The sequence below is a fragment of the Cervus elaphus genome, chromosome 18 (genome assembly GCF_910594005.1).
Source record: "Cervus elaphus chromosome 18, mCerEla1.1, whole genome shotgun sequence".
In the NCBI taxonomy this organism is placed as follows: Eukaryota; Metazoa; Chordata; class Mammalia; order Artiodactyla; family Cervidae; genus Cervus; species Cervus elaphus.
In genome coordinates, this window is record NC_057832.1 from 39,690,731 (window position 1) to 39,706,212 (window position 15,482).

The window sequence follows — 15,482 nt, forward strand, 5'->3', positions numbered from 1 at the left end:
ATTTGCTATGAAGACTGGTCCGGCCACAAAGTCAAACTCTGCATAGTTTCTGTCTGTTGGTACAGAGTCAAGTCAAGGTTTGAGCCCAAGGTTTGAGTCAAGGTTTGTCATGATAATTTTTGCTAGCTTTGCTTTCATCTCCTTCAGCCTCTGTTTCCTTCTCTCTCATGGCCTTTCCCTCCTCCTTATCTATGCTTTCTGTTGCCTTCTCACCTAGAAAAGCAGGGCTGTGTCTACCATCATTTAGGAAATTCATTCATTAACTAGTATTAGACTTTGTATATTCTTTCAAAGTTTTTATCTCTAGTTTCAGACTAAAAGATGGCCTCATATTGAAGGCTGAGTGGGGAAAAAAACAAAACAAAATAAACCTGCTTAGGCCATCTTGTCTTTGACACATACAGGATCTAAGGATGACCATGAAAATGTGCAGATTTGTCTCTTTAGGGTAGTGATTCTCAGAGTGCGTTCTCTCGACCACAGAAGCATCAGTGTCACCTGGGAACTCATTAGAGATCCAGACTGTCAGATTCACTGAATGAGCAACCCTGGCAGGGAATCCAGGAATTGTGGATTTGATCAAACTCTCCAGGTGGTTCTGGTGCACACTTCAGCTGGAGAACACTGGTTTTAGGGTGTCTGGTGGGCTGGGGTCTTCGGACTAAGTCCTCCCCCCACCTCCCATTTATTTCTAGAACCTGAGAGGCCAGGGCCTGTCCAGAACTGTGAAGCAACCAAGATTCTACCCTACTCACAGGCTGACAGGTTACCCACCGCTGTTTCACAGATGCTGGGCAGAAGATGGAGGGATATGGGCTGAGTGGGTCAGAGAGCAGAGGGCTGCATTACCCACAGCACAGCGAGCAGTGTGAGCCTCGTGTGGGCCTCAGCTCCCCCAGCCCCCATGGCCGTGACGCACAGTGGGTCAGCTGAGGCAGTTCACAGTGGGTTTGTGTCATAGCTGAGGTATCACAAGCTTAGGAAACACCCCCTATAAAGAAAGCTGCGAGTAAATCTGCCCAACTTTTGTCCCACAGAGAAACACATCTTTAGTACTCTGGCACAGGAGTACTTCTGTCCTATGCCCTGAGAGAAACACTGGCTCTATTTCTGAAGCCTATTTGCTCTGCATATACCTTGCGGAAGATAGTCCAGAGCAAGAGCTGTCAGTACCTCTTCACGAGAGGCAGAGAAACAAGTGCAGGAGCCCATGGTCTCCCAATACCCAGTCTCCAACCCAGCTTTACAAAAGGAAACGGTATATCAGCTTATACCTTAGGTATGTGAATTGTTGATGAGTCGCTCAGTCCTGTCTGACTCTGTGACCCCATGGACTACAGCACACCAGGCTTCCCTATCCTTCACTGTATCCTGGAGTTTGTTTAAACTCACGTCTATTGAGTCAGTGATGCCATCCAACCAGCTCGTCGCCTCTGTTGCCCCCTGCTCCTCCTGCCCTCAATCTTTCTCAGCTTTGAGTCTTTTCCAATGAGTTGGCTCTTTCCATCAGGTGGCAAAGTATTGGAGCTTCAGCATCAGTCCTTCCAATGGATATTCAGGGTTTATTTTCTTTAGGATTGACTGGTTTGATCTCCTCGCAGTCCAGGGGACTCTCAAGAGTCTTCTCCAGCACCACAGTTTGAAAGCACCAATTCTTCAGTGCTCAGCTTTCTTTATGGTCCAACTCTCACATCCATACATGACTACTGGAGAAACCACAGCTTTGACTACAAACCATAGTTTTAACTTCATCAGCAATGTAATATCTCTGCTTTTTATTAGGGTGTCTAGGTTTGTCATAGCTTTTCTTCCAAGGAGCAAGCATCTTTTAATTTCATGGCTGCAGTCACCATCCACGGTGATTTTGGAGCCCAGGAAAATAAAGTCTATCACTATTTCCATGGTTTTCCCTTCTATTTGCCATGAAGTGATGGCACTGGATGCCATGATCTTAGTTTCTTGAATGCAGAGTTTGGGGGGGTTTTTTTTGGTATATATATATATTTTTTAAGTTTTCTTTTTTTTTTCCATTTATTTTTATTAGTTGGAGGCTAATTACTTTACAATATAGTAGTGGTTTTTGTCATACATTGACATGAATCAGCCATGGAGTTACATGTGTTCCCCATCCCGATCCCCCCTCCCACCTCCCTCTCCACCCAATTCTTCTGGGTCTTCCCAGTGCACCAGGTCCAAGCACTTGTCTCATGCATCCAGCCTGGGCTGGTGATCTGTTTCACCCTAGATAATATACATGTTTCGATGCTGTTCTCTCGAAATATCCCACCCTCGCCTTCTCCCACAGAATCCAAAATTCTGTTCTGTACATCTGTGTCTCTTTTTCTGTTTTGCATATAGGGTTATCGTTACCATCATTCTAAATTCCATATATATGTGCTAGTATACTGTATTGGTCTTTATCGTTCTGGCTTACTTCACTCTGTATGATGGGTTCCAGTTTCATCCATCTCATTAGAACTGATTCAAATGAATTCTTTTTAATGGCTGAGTAATATTCCATGGTGTATATGTACCACAGCTTCCTTATCCATTAGTCTGCTGATGGGCATCTAGGTTGCTTCCATGTCCTGGCTATTATAAACAGTGCTGCGATGAACTTTGGGGTGCACGTGTCTCTTTCAGATCTGGTTTCCTCAGTGTGTAAGCCCAGAAGTGGTATTGCTGGGTCATATGGCAGTTCTATTTCCAGTTTTTTAAGGAATCTCCACACTGTTCTCCATAGTGGCTGTACTAGTTTGCATTCCCACCAACAGTGTAAGAGGGTTCCCTTTTCTCCACACCCTCTCCAGCATTTATTGCTTGTAGACTTTTGGATAGCAGCCATCCTGACTGGCTTGTAATGGTACCTCATTGTGGTTTTGATTTGCATTTCTCTGATAATGAGTGATGTTGAGCATCTTTTCATGTGTTTGTTAGCCATCTGTATGTCTTCTTTGGAGAAATGTCTGTTTAGTTCTTTGGCCCATTTTTTGATTGGGTCATTTATTTTTCTGGAATTGAGCTTCAGGAGTTGCTTGTATATTTTTGAGATTAATCCTTTGTCTGTTTCTTCATTTGCTATTATTTTCTCCCAATCTGAGGGCTGTCTTTTCACCTTGCCTATAGTTTCCTTTGTTGTGCAAAAGCTTTTAAGTTTCATTAGGTCCCATTTGTTTATTTTTGCTTTTATTTCCAATATTCTGGGAGGTGGGTCATAGAGGATCCTGCTGTGATTTATGTCGGAGAGTGTTTTGCCTATGTTCTCCTCTAGGAGTTTTATAGTTTCTGGTCTTACATTTATATCTTTAATCCATTTTGAGTTTATTTTTGTGTATGGTGTTAGAAAGTGTTCTAGTTTCATTCTTTTACAAGTGGTTGACCAGTTTTCCCAGCACCACTTGTTAAAGAGGTTGTCTTTTTTCCATTGTATATTCTTGCCTCCTTTGTTGAAGATAAGGTGTCCATAGGTTCGTGGATTTATCTCTGGGCTTTCTGTTCTGTTCCATTGATCTATATTTCTGTCTTTGTGCCAGTACCATACTGTCTTGATGACTGTGGCTTTGTAGTAGAGTCTGAAGTCAGGCAGGTTGATTCCTCCGAATGCAGAGTTTTAAGCCAGCGTTTTCACTCTCCTCTTTCACTTTCATCAGGAGGCTCTAGTTCCTCTTCACTTTGTGCTATAAGAGTGGTGTCATCTGCACATCTGAGGTTACTGATATTTCTCCTGGCAATCTTGATTTCAGCTTGTGCTTCATCCACCCCAGCATTTTGCATGATGTACTCTGCACTTACATTAAAGAATGAGAATGACAATATACAGCCTTGACACACTCCTTTCCCAATTTTGAACCAGTCCATTGTTACACATTCAGTTGCTTCTTGACCTGCATAGAAGTTTCTCAGGAGGCAGGTTAGGTAGTCTGGTATTCCCATCTCTTTAAGAATTTCCCAGTTTGTTGTGATCTACACAGTCTAAGGCTTTAGCATAGTCAATAAAGCAGAAGTAGATGTTTTTCTGGAATTACCTTGCTTTTTCTGTAATCCAATGGATGTTGGCAATTTGATCTCTGGTTTCTCTGCCTTTTCTAAATCCAGCTTGTACATCTGAAAGTTCTTGGTTCACATAACTGTTAAAGCCTAGTTTGAAGGATTTTCAGCATTACCTTGCCAACATGTGAAATGAGTGCAATTGTGCAGTCGTTTGAACATTCTTTGGCATTGACCTTCTTTGGGCTTGGAATGAAAACTGACCTCTTCCAGGGCTGTGGCCACTGCTGAATTTTCCAAATTAACAGCATCATCTTTTAGGGTTTTAAATAGCCCAGCTGAAATTCCATGAACTCCATTAGCTTTGTCTGTAGTAATGCTTCCTAAGGCCCACTTGGCTTTGCACGCCAGGATGTCTGGCTCTAGGTGAGTGACCACACCATCGTGGTTATCCGGGTCATTAAAACCTTTTTTGTATAGTTCTTCTGTGTATTTCTGCCATCTCTTCTTAGTCTCTTCTGCTTCTGTTAGGTCTATATATACCTAGGTCAACCCTATGAAATGGGTGACATTATTTCATTTTTCAGATGATGCATGCATGCATGCTAAGTTGCTTCATTTGTGTCCAACTAATGAAACTGAGGCATAGAGAGCTTAAGTACACAGTCCACCTTGAGGCTGCTTAGCTGATAGCAGAATCCAGACATGAACTCAGGTGTCTGATACCAGAGCTAAGTCAGCTTCTGTATTTTATAAAAGCATGTACTCTGTGTGTGTTTTTGTATTTATGTTCACACACTCAGTCATGTCCAACTCTTGTAACCCCATGGAATGTAGCCTGCCAGCCTCCTCTGTCCATAGGATTTTACTGGCAAGAATACTAGAGTGGGTTACCATTTCCTGCTCCAGGGGATCTTCCTGACCCAGAGATTGGACCTGCGCCTCTTGTGTCTCCTGCATTGACAGGAGGGTTCTTTACCACTGTGCCCCCTGAAAGTGAAAGTTGCTCAGTTGTGTCAGACTCTTTGCAACCCCATGGACTATACAGTCCATGGAATTCTCTAGGCCAGAATACTGGAGTGGGTGGCCTTTCCCTTCTCTAGGGGATCTTCCCAACCCAGGGATCAAACCCAGGTCTCCCGCATTGCAGTTGGATTCTTTACCAGCTGAGCCACAACGGAAGCCCAAGAATACTGGAGTGGGTAGCCTATCCCTACTCCAGTGGATCTTCTCGATCTAGGAATCGAATCAGGGTCTCCTGCATTGCAGAGGGATTCTTTACCAACTGAGCTGTCAGGGAACCCACTGTGCCACCTTGGAAGCCCTATAAAACCATAAATATTTTTAATAAAATATACCTCTAGATATTATTTATTTTGACCTGATTTCTAACTGAAGATGCATGATATCTCCACCATTTGTCACAAATTTGACATTGTTTCATATGTAAATCTTAAATATGACATATACTTTTTTTAAAGAAGTACGACTTCAATGATATAAATTAAAATTATAATGTAATAATTGGGTTATAGACAAATATTGACAGTCTCTATAAATAGGGTATGTTCTACAAATTTGATTATTAAAGTCTCTTGGAATTTTGCACGTATTTATAAGCACAGTGTTAAAAATCTCATTTAGGATTGTTAGAACTTGCAGGTAGCAAGATGCTATAATGAGTCTCCCAAGTATTTTCTCCCTTAGTCAAGGCTCCTTTAGCTGTACAAATAGAAACCCACTTAGGAAACCTTAAGCCAAAACGGAGACCAGGAATACTCATGGCATTCTGAGGCAAAAAAAACTGTGTGACTTGGTCCCTGGAGGAACAAGATCCAGGAAGTGGGAAGCTGTCAAACGTGTTTAGGGCCATGTGACTTCTCCCCTTGCTACCTTTTCCTTCTTTCTCTTTCTCTGGACTGGTTTCTCCTGCTTTCCTGTGTCCCTGGTGAAAGATGGTCCCTCTCTAAATGAAGCCCTCCCACATATGCGCATCTTCCCAGATCTTATAATGCTGAAGACAGTGACATACCTCAACTTTGCAATCCCAGGTTTCCAGAAGAGAAAATTGGTTGGCCAGCCAGGCCAGGGTGTTGAGATCTAAAGGGGCTCAATAATTAACACTCTTCATTGCCTGAATTATGGAGCACGAGAAGTGGAAAGAGAAGTCAGCAGAGAGAAAGATGACATTCATCATTAATATAGGGAAGCTGAGGCTTAGGCATGAGTGAGGGGACTGGGCGCTCAAGAGTGTATTTGAGTCAGCAGGGCACGTCCACTTGCCCAGGTAGCTGTCTGCACTCTGCCCAGTGTGGAAGGAAAAGAGGAAGACTGCATGGTTGCCCTGATGCATTTATTATCACCAACCTCTTATCTTCTCCCAAAACATACGTGTGCTCAAGGGGCAAAGGAGGGAAGGAAGTTTGTTTCATTTACCTTAAGGTAACAGGTGTTTTAAGATGATTGTAATGTTTGCATTTTACCTAAAAATGCAGAAGTTAATTTGACTTTTTTTTTTTTTTTTTAAGGATTTGGATAGAAATCTGAGCAGACTCACAGATTCGTTTGAAAAGGCAATAGCTGAGAAAGTTCGCTGTCAAGAAGAGGTGAACCAAACCAACAAAACTATTGAACTAGCCAACAGACTTGTGAGGGAACTTGAGGTGAGTTAACCTTTTCTTCCAAAATTCTAACCAAAATATTAAGAATCGGCTTTTGGAGATTTTATCCTTATTTCCTCTCAACAATGACTGACTAAACATGGACTCAACAACAAAAAGGGGAATAAGAATCATTTATATTGGACAAGGGGGCAGGAACTTGGGAGTGCCTGCTGATGGGTATGAGTTTCTCTATTGTATGAGAGAAACCTTCTAAAATTATTGGGGATGATGGCACGGATCTGTGAATATATTAAAACTCACTCAACTGAAGACTTGGTGAATTTCATGATATGTGAATCTCAAAACTCTTGTTTTTAAGTGCTACCTAAAAATATAGAATTGCACTACTAGACATGCATTTAGCTGAAGGTGATAGAAAAGTTGTTTCACAGTGACTTAAACAAAAGGGAGTTTATTTTTCACATATTAAAAAAAAAATTGCAGAGGTAGGCCATTATCAGTGTCGTTTCAGGGAATGAGTGATCAGACCCCTGACTTGTCTGCTGCCTTCTGCTGCTGTCAGAGCACGTGTCTGTTCACTCTCATACATTTTACAGCCATGTGCCAGATGGATGCTACTCCTTCAGGTTCAGGCAGGAGAGAAGAATCTGTAGCAGCTAGGTTTTTCTCCTTTTATAACAAAAACAAGTTTTCTGCTTAAGGCAACCCCTTAAGCAGACTTGCCTAAAGCACTTATTTGTTTAGCCAGAACCAGAGTGACCACAGATAGATGTAAAGAAGGCAGGGAACGTGGGAAATGGGGTGATCATAATTGACTTAGCCAGTTCATCCCAGGGTACTGGACACAGTAACAGTCTTTTCAGAATCAGAGTTCTCTCACCAAGAAAGGAGGGAGAAATGTAAGTTAGGATGGCTGAGGCTGGCCTGATTTCTTATAAGTAGACTTTTAACAATCTAATTTAAATTTAATACAAATTTAAACCCATTATCCCTCTGAAACGCATAGTTTATTATATGCAAACTCACTCTTCATTCTGCTAGATCCACTGTCTCTGTTCAGTCTCAATAACTGCTGGTCTTTTCTTCTAGTTGTTATGGCCTAAAGCTCTAGACTCCCCCTTGACTTACAGCTTTCTTCCTCACACCCATATTCAGTCTAGCAGCATACCATCCTGGCTCGCCCTTCAGAGTCCATTCAGAATGCCAGCACTCTTCAGCACCTTCACCTCTCCACGCTGGTCCAGGCCTCCAGCTTCTCCCCCCTGGAGCATCGCCCTAGCCTCCACCACTACCTTCAAGGTCCACACCCCTTAGAGCCGCTGAGTGATGTTGTTAGAAAAACTAAGTCCACTCATGTTACCGCTCTCTCAGAATTCTCCAATAACTAGTTGTCTCACTCAAAATATGGTCCAGAGGTTTTGCCAGGCCTGCAGGACCCTCCATGACCTGGCTCCTGGATATCTCTGTCCTCCATTCTGCCACCTTCTGCCCTGATCCACCCTCACCAGGCAGCTCACTCTTCCTCACCCTGCAGTCACTCTCCTACCCCATGGCCTTTGCCTTTTTCCTCCATGTGGCTGACACTTTTCCAGGCATTGATATTACTGGGTCCCATGCTTCGTTCAGGTATCTGCCAGAAGTTCTCCTTATTACATGGTTTTCTCTGACCTCCCTTTGTTAAAAAGCATGCGCCTTGCCCCTTATACACATACACACACACACACGAGTACACGCATGCACACACCACTCCATAGATCTTTTTTTTTCGCCACTTTATTTTTTCAATTGAAGGATAATTGCTTTACAGAATTTTGTGGTTTTCTGTCAAACATCAAGAATCAGCCATAGCACTCTAGAGATGTTTTTGTTTCCTCTGCTTTACTATTTTTTCATAGTCTGTATCATCATATGACACACTCACATGTATACATGCATGAATATATATACTTTTTTTGCAGTCTTTTTCCCCTAACTCTAGGCTATGAGCTCTCAAAAGAAGGAAACTTCATTTGTTTCCTGCACTGCTTGATCCCAAACATATAGAGTAGTCCCTGGAGGCACCAATAGATATTTGTTGAATGAATGAATGGGTGAGTTTGGGAAGAACTCCTGTGTTGAAAAGAAATTCTGGAGCCCTTTGAAGATTCATTTTTCTTAGATCCGTTGAGAAATTATGCAAGCTCCTAGTAGAGTTTATACCTGCTTCCATCTGAAGTGATAAGATTTGGGCAGTGTGAAGGGTTTATCATTTATAAGGACCTATGGAAAAGAGGAAGTGCCATTTAATTAGACTTACTTGAAGTAGAGAATGTCTGAAAGTTTTATCAAGGGAAAAACAGGCCTTGTATCTTGTATCTTGCTACCTTGTATCTCTAGCACACAGCAATGTCTTCCAAAGGCTTTATTTATTCATGATGATTTAGATTATGATTTAGAAAAGGAGAGGAAAAATGGCTGAATAATGTTAACTAACAAAAAATACATATAAGTATGTATATACGTATATTTTTAAAAGATTAATTGAAGATGTCAGACCTTTTCCTTTGAGGATAAATTCTTTCTGACTAGAACAGGAGACAGTTAACTTCTGAAAAACACCAAGACTGATGATTTTGTCTATATAGCATTGACCTGGAAGCTATAGTCTCAACCATTCAGACTAATAAATCAGGCAATTTATATTTAATCATTAACTAACTCCAGAGCTAACAGCTGTTCAAAATTAGAAATGGGTCACCCCAGCCAGGATGACATTACAGGCAATCTATAATGCATTAGAATAAAATTATAGTGATTTTTAACTGTCTAGAAATTTATTACAGGACATGTTCCAATTCTTAAACCCTTGTTAGCCAGTGTCAGTAATGATTTATGTTGCGTGGGTGGTATAGTGAAATTATTGACGATTTCAATCGCCGATAAGTCTGCGTTTAGTAAATCTTCAAGTTTCAAAGCTGTTTTGGAGAATGAGGTGGGTGCCCTTTATTGTTTATCATTTACTAACCAAAGACAACAAAGTTAGAGGGAAGGCAAATGAGAGATTCTTCTTCAAAATTAATGGATATATTATCTATAGCTGAGGAAGGAAATTAATGAATTCTATAAAGAAGGCAAGGGAGTTGAAGTTGCCTAGTGTTTAATTATAGAGCTAACTTGGAGTGATCTTTATCGAGCAAAGCAGACTATCTTAAAATAGATTTCATAACCATTGTCACCTGCTAGTTTCATTACCTCAGTGCTGAGGGTATTGTGATGGCTTGCAGGGAGCTAGTATTGCAATTTGCTCTGACATAAATTATTTTTGCTTTCTGTGGTCTCCCCTCTTTCATGAAAAAAGCTGAATTCTTCCACAGGGTTCTTCGTTGTTTTAACCAACATTTTGCTGGTTTTATTTCTCCAGTTCCTATTAATTTACGTATTCTTAGAATGTGGTATTAAATTTTAGCATGCATTGAAACCAAATGAATTAGTGAAGTGTCCTGCAGTTCAGTCAATCCATAGATATTTATTACAGTTTTATTCAAATCCAATATTAAGGGCTCTACATACTTAACTTGGAAATCAGATTTTAAATGTCTAGTCATGTAGATAGAAGGAGTTGAATAGCATCCTTTGAGCATACTGTCTTCAAAGCTAGTGACATCCTTCTGGTTTCCATCTTTTTACATGGGCTGTAAGCTCTTCCACTGATTGAGTAATTATATTGCAGAAATAACCCACATTTAGTAAGTACCAGCACTGTTCTTCAATTAATAGAATTCTAGTAAGATGGCTCTTTTAAGCTTTATGTTTTAAATAATGAACATAACTAGTGTTTGTCACTTTCCTTTTTCTATAATCCACCCATGGCTGGTATGTTTAAGATGATGTTTGCTGAGGGAGGTATAGTACCGTTGCTGAAAAGCAAAAATGATGGTGAACAGCCAAGCTGCCGTAAAAATCCTAACATCACTCAGGTTTGGCCACAGCTCTTGGTCCTGTGCTCGTAGAGGGACAAGAGAGTGACCATCAGCCTTTTAAGAAGAACCTCAAGCCTAACTGAAGAGTTAGGGCATCCAACAAAAAGGAGATGTTAAAGATCTAATGTTGTATTACCATAAACTTCACTGACGAGAGAACGAGAGTGCCTTCATGATAATGGGTTTACATGAATGAATGGTCAGCATAGTTACACCACCCAGTCATGTTCTGTTCCTTATCAAGGCTGTGCAGGGTGACCTAGACTTAAACCGAGGTATAAAGTAATTACACTAAATGTTTCTTGAGTTGCTCCTCACTTTGCAGTTACATCAGAATCATCATATATTTCAGTCAGAGAAGATTCGCTGGGGCCAGTCTATTAAATCCTTCGAAGCTCAAGAGAAGACACTCTGTGGAGATGTTCTCCTTACGGCAGCATATGTGTCTTATGTTGGCTCCTTTACACAACAGTATCGCCAGGAACTGGTGGACTGCATGTGGGTTCCCTTTCTTCAAGAGAAGGTAAGCTCAGTCCCTAACCTGGGCCACACTTGGAAGCGTCACACTGAAATTTCGGTAACAAAAACAGTGTGTGTTCCAGACATTTTTGTACCTCTGTAATCTCAAATGACTGGAAATTCTAGTATTGAAGGAAGTCTTTCTTGTGTGTTGCAGTTTTCTTGTTTTAACGATAGTTTCAACAGGGAGGTGGAAAACAGAAAAATTATGTGTATGACCTATAGGGGTATAGTTGGAAAACTGCTTTTAACAAAACTGTTAACTGAAATCAAATTTGGAATATCATGTGTGCATACAGGGTGAAACTTTTTTGTTACAAATATCACAGGTTATTAAAGATTTTTTAAATGACTACTTTCAGATGAAAAGTATAACACTTTGTGTGTAAGTATAAAAAGAGCTTACTTTGAATCTGAAAATTCACCCATAAGCAAAATGAAAGCATAGATTGGGGAGATTTCAGATCGTCTAGTTTAAGGTTATCCTTGTACAAAGGAGAAACTGAGTCAGGGAAGTTTAAATGACTTGGTAAGGTCACAAAAGATAGGAAACCAGACCACTGCTTTCCAGGCCACTGTTTTCTATGCTGCATTGTATTATCTCCATAGTTTGTTGTGATCCACACAGTCAAAGGCTTTGGCATAGTCAATAAATCAGAAATAGATGTTTTTCTGGAACTCTCTTGCTTTTTCGATAATCCAGCAATTGTTGGCAATTTGATCTCTGGTTCCTCTGCCTTTTCTAAGTCCAGCTTGAACATCTGGAAGTTCACAGTTCACGTATTGCTGAAGCCTGGCTTGGAGAATTTTGACATTACTCTGCTAGTGTGTGAGATGAGTGCAATTGTGCGGTAGTTTGAGCATTCTTTGGCCTTGCCTTTCTTTGGAATTAGAATGAAAACTGACCTTTTCCAGTCCTGTGGCGACTGCTGAGTTTTCCAAATTTGCTGGCATATTGATTGTAGCACTTTCACAGCATCATCTCTTAGGATTTGAAATAGCTCAACTGGAATTGCATCACCTCCACTAGCTTTGTTCATAGTGATGCTTCCTAAGGCCCACTTGACTTCATATTCCAGGATGTCTGGCTCTAGGTGAGTGATCACACCATCATGATTATTTGGGTCATAAAGATCTTTTTTGTGTTGTTCTTCTGTGTATTCTTGCTGCCTCTTCTTAATATCTTCTCCTTCTGTTAGGTCCATAGCATTTCTGTCCTTTGTTGTGCCCATCTTTGCATGAAATGTTCCCTTGGTATCTCTAATTTTCTTGAAGAGATCTCTAGTCTTTCTCATTCTATTGTTTCCTCTGTTTATTTGCACTGATCACTGAGGAAGGCTTTCTTATCACTCCTTGCTATTCTTTGGAACTCTGCATTCAAATGGGTATATCTTTCCTTTTCTTCTTTGCTTTTCGCTTCTCTTCTATTCACAGCTATTTGTAAGGCCTCCTCAGACAACCATTTTGCCTTTTTGCTTTTCATTTTCTTGGGGATGGTCTTGATCCCTGCCTCCTGTACAGTGTCACAAACCACCATCAATAGTTCTTCAGACACTCTATCAGATCTAAAATCCCTTGAATCTATTTGACTTCCACTGTATAATCGTAAGGGATTTGATTTAGGTCGTACCTGAATGGTCTAGTGGTTTTCCCTACTTTTCTTCAATTTAAGTCTGAATTTGGCAATAAGGAGATCATGATCTGAGCCACAGTCAGCTCCCAGTCTTATTTTTGCTGGCTGTATAGAGTTTTTCTGTCTTTGCTGCAAAGAATATAATCAGTCTGATTTTTGTATTGACCGTCTGTTGATGTCCATGTGTAGAGTCTTCTCTTGTGTTGTTGAAGAGAGTGTTTGCTATGACCAGTGTGTTCTCTTGGCAAAACTCTATTAGCCTTTGCCCTGCTTCATTCTGTATTCCAAGGCCAAATTTGCCTGTTACTCCAGGTATTTCTTGACTTCCTACTTTTGCATTCCAGTCCCCTATAATGAAAAGGACATCTTTTTGCAAGGGTTAGTTCTAAAAGGTCTTGTAGGTCTTCATGGAACCGCTCAACTTCAGTTTTTTCAGCATTACTGGTCGTGGCATAGACTTGGATTACTGTGATATTGAATGGTTTGCCTTGGAAACAGAGATCATTCTGTCATTTTTGAGATTGCACCCAAGTACTGCATTTCAGACTCTTTTGTTGACTATAATGGCTCCTCCATTTCTTCTAAGGGATTCTTGCCCAAAGTAGTAGATATAATGGCCATCTGAGTTAAATTCACCATTCCAGTCCATTTTAGTTTTCTGATTCCTAAAATTTTGATGTTCACTCTAGCCTTCTCCTGTTTGACCACTTCCAATTTGCCTTGATTCATGGACCTAACATCCCAGGTTCCTATGCAGTATTGCTTTTACAGCATCAGACTTTACTTCCATCACCAGTCACATCCACAACTGGTTGTTGTTTTTGCTTTGGCTCCATCTTTTCATCCTTTTTGGAGTTATTTCTCCACTGCTCTCCAGTAGCATATTGGGCACCTACTGACCTGGGGAGTGTATCTTTCAGTGTCCTGTATTTTTGCCTTTTCATACTGTTCATGGGGTTCTCAAGGCAAGAATCCTGAAGTGGTTTGCCATTCCCTTCTCCAGTTGACCACATTTTGTCAGAACTCTACACCATGACCTGTCTGTCTTGGGTAGCCCTACACAGCATGGCTCATAATTTCCTTGAGTTGGACAAGGCTGTGGTCCATGTGATCAGATTGGTTAGTTTTCTGTGATTGTGGTTTTCATTCTGTCTGCCCTCTGATGGAGAAGGATAAAAGGCTTACGGAAGCTTCCTGATGGGAGAGATTGACTGAGGGGGAACTTGGGTGTTTCTCTGTTGGGGGAGGGGGTGCCATTCTCAGTAAATCTTTAATCCCATTTTCTGTTGATGGGCAGGGTTGTTTTCCCTCCCTAATATTTGACCTGAGGCCAAACCATGGTGGAAGTTATGAAGATAATGGCCACTTCCTTCGAAAGGTCCCATGCATGCACTGCTGTACCCACACCTCTGCCAGAGACTCCTGGACACTCAAGGGCAAGTCTGGGTCAGTATCTTGTGGGGTCACTGCTCCTTTCTCGTGGGTCCTGGTGCAAACAAGGTTTTGTTTGTGCCCTCCAAGACCTGCCTCGTGAGAAATCTGTATGCAGGTCAAGAAGCAACAGTTAGAACTGGACATGGAACAACAGACTGCTTCCAAATCGGGAGAGGAATACGTCATGGCTGTATATGTCACCCTGCTCATTTAACTTATATGCATCATGAGAAATACTGGACTGGACGAAGCACAAACTGGAATCAAGATTGCTGGGAGAAATATCAATAACCTCAGATATGCAGATGATACTATCCTTATGGCAAAAAGTGAAGAAGAGCTAAAGAGCCTCTTGATGAAAGTGAAAGAGGGGAGTGACAGAGTTGGCTTAAAACTCAACATTCAGAAAACTATGATCACGGCATCTGGTCCCATCACTTCGTGGGAAATAGATGGGGAAGCAATGGAAACAGTGAGACTTTATTTTTGGGGCTCCAAAATCACTGCAGATGGTGTCTACTGCCATGAAATTAAAAGACACTTGTTCCTTGGAAGAAAAGTTATGACCAACCTAGACAGCATATAAAAGCAGAGACATTACTTTGCCAACAAAGGTCCATCTAGTCACAACTATGGTTTTTTCCAGCAGTCATGTATGTATGAGAGTTGGACTGTAAAGAAAGCTGAGTGCCAAAGAATTGATGCTTTTGAACTGCGCTGTTGGAGAAGACCCTTGAGGGTCCCTTGGACCGCAAGGAGATCCAGCCAGTCCATCCTAAAAGAAATCAGTCCTGAATATTCATTGGAAGGACTGATGCTGAAGCTGAAACTCCAATACTTTGGCCACCTGATGTTAAGAACTGACTCATTTGAAAAGACTCTGATGCTGGGAAAGATTGAAGGTAGGAGGAGAAGGGGACCACAGAGGATGAGATGGTTGGATGGCATCACCGACTCAATGGACATGAGATTGTGTAAGCTCTGGGAGTTGATGATGGACAGGGATGCCTGGCGTGCTGCAGTCCATGGGGTTGCAAAGTTTCAGACATGACTGAACAACTGTACTGAACTGCGGTATCTCAGTTGATTAAAGCAGGTTCTTCATTACATATCTAGCCCTTCAGTTCAGTTTAGTTCAGTCGCTCAGTCGTGTCCAGCTCTTTGAATCATGTAACAGCCTAAGTTCATGCTATCGATACTATCAGTCACTTTACATTTTTTAAATTGAAAAGTTGCCGTCTCAAATTTAAGTTTTAAATTTGATGTTTAATTGCTCATATCGCATCATTTGGGCTTCCCTGATGACTGAGTCTTCCAATTCAGGAG

At 41.2% G+C, this 15,482-nt stretch overlaps 1 protein-coding gene across 1 annotated transcript in view; it reads left to right on the plus strand.

Annotated features, from left to right (window-relative positions):
- Nucleotides 1–15,482, plus strand: part of DNAH11 (dynein axonemal heavy chain 11) — a 350,658-nt gene that overhangs the window by 231,588 nt on the left and 103,588 nt on the right. Inside the window, exons 62-63 of the mRNA XM_043872240.1 lie at nt 6,516–6,650; nt 10,923–11,093. Coding sequence (XP_043728175.1) covers nt 6,516–6,650; nt 10,923–11,093 — 306 coding nt within the window. The remainder of the gene's footprint in view (nt 1–6,515; nt 6,651–10,922; nt 11,094–15,482) is intronic.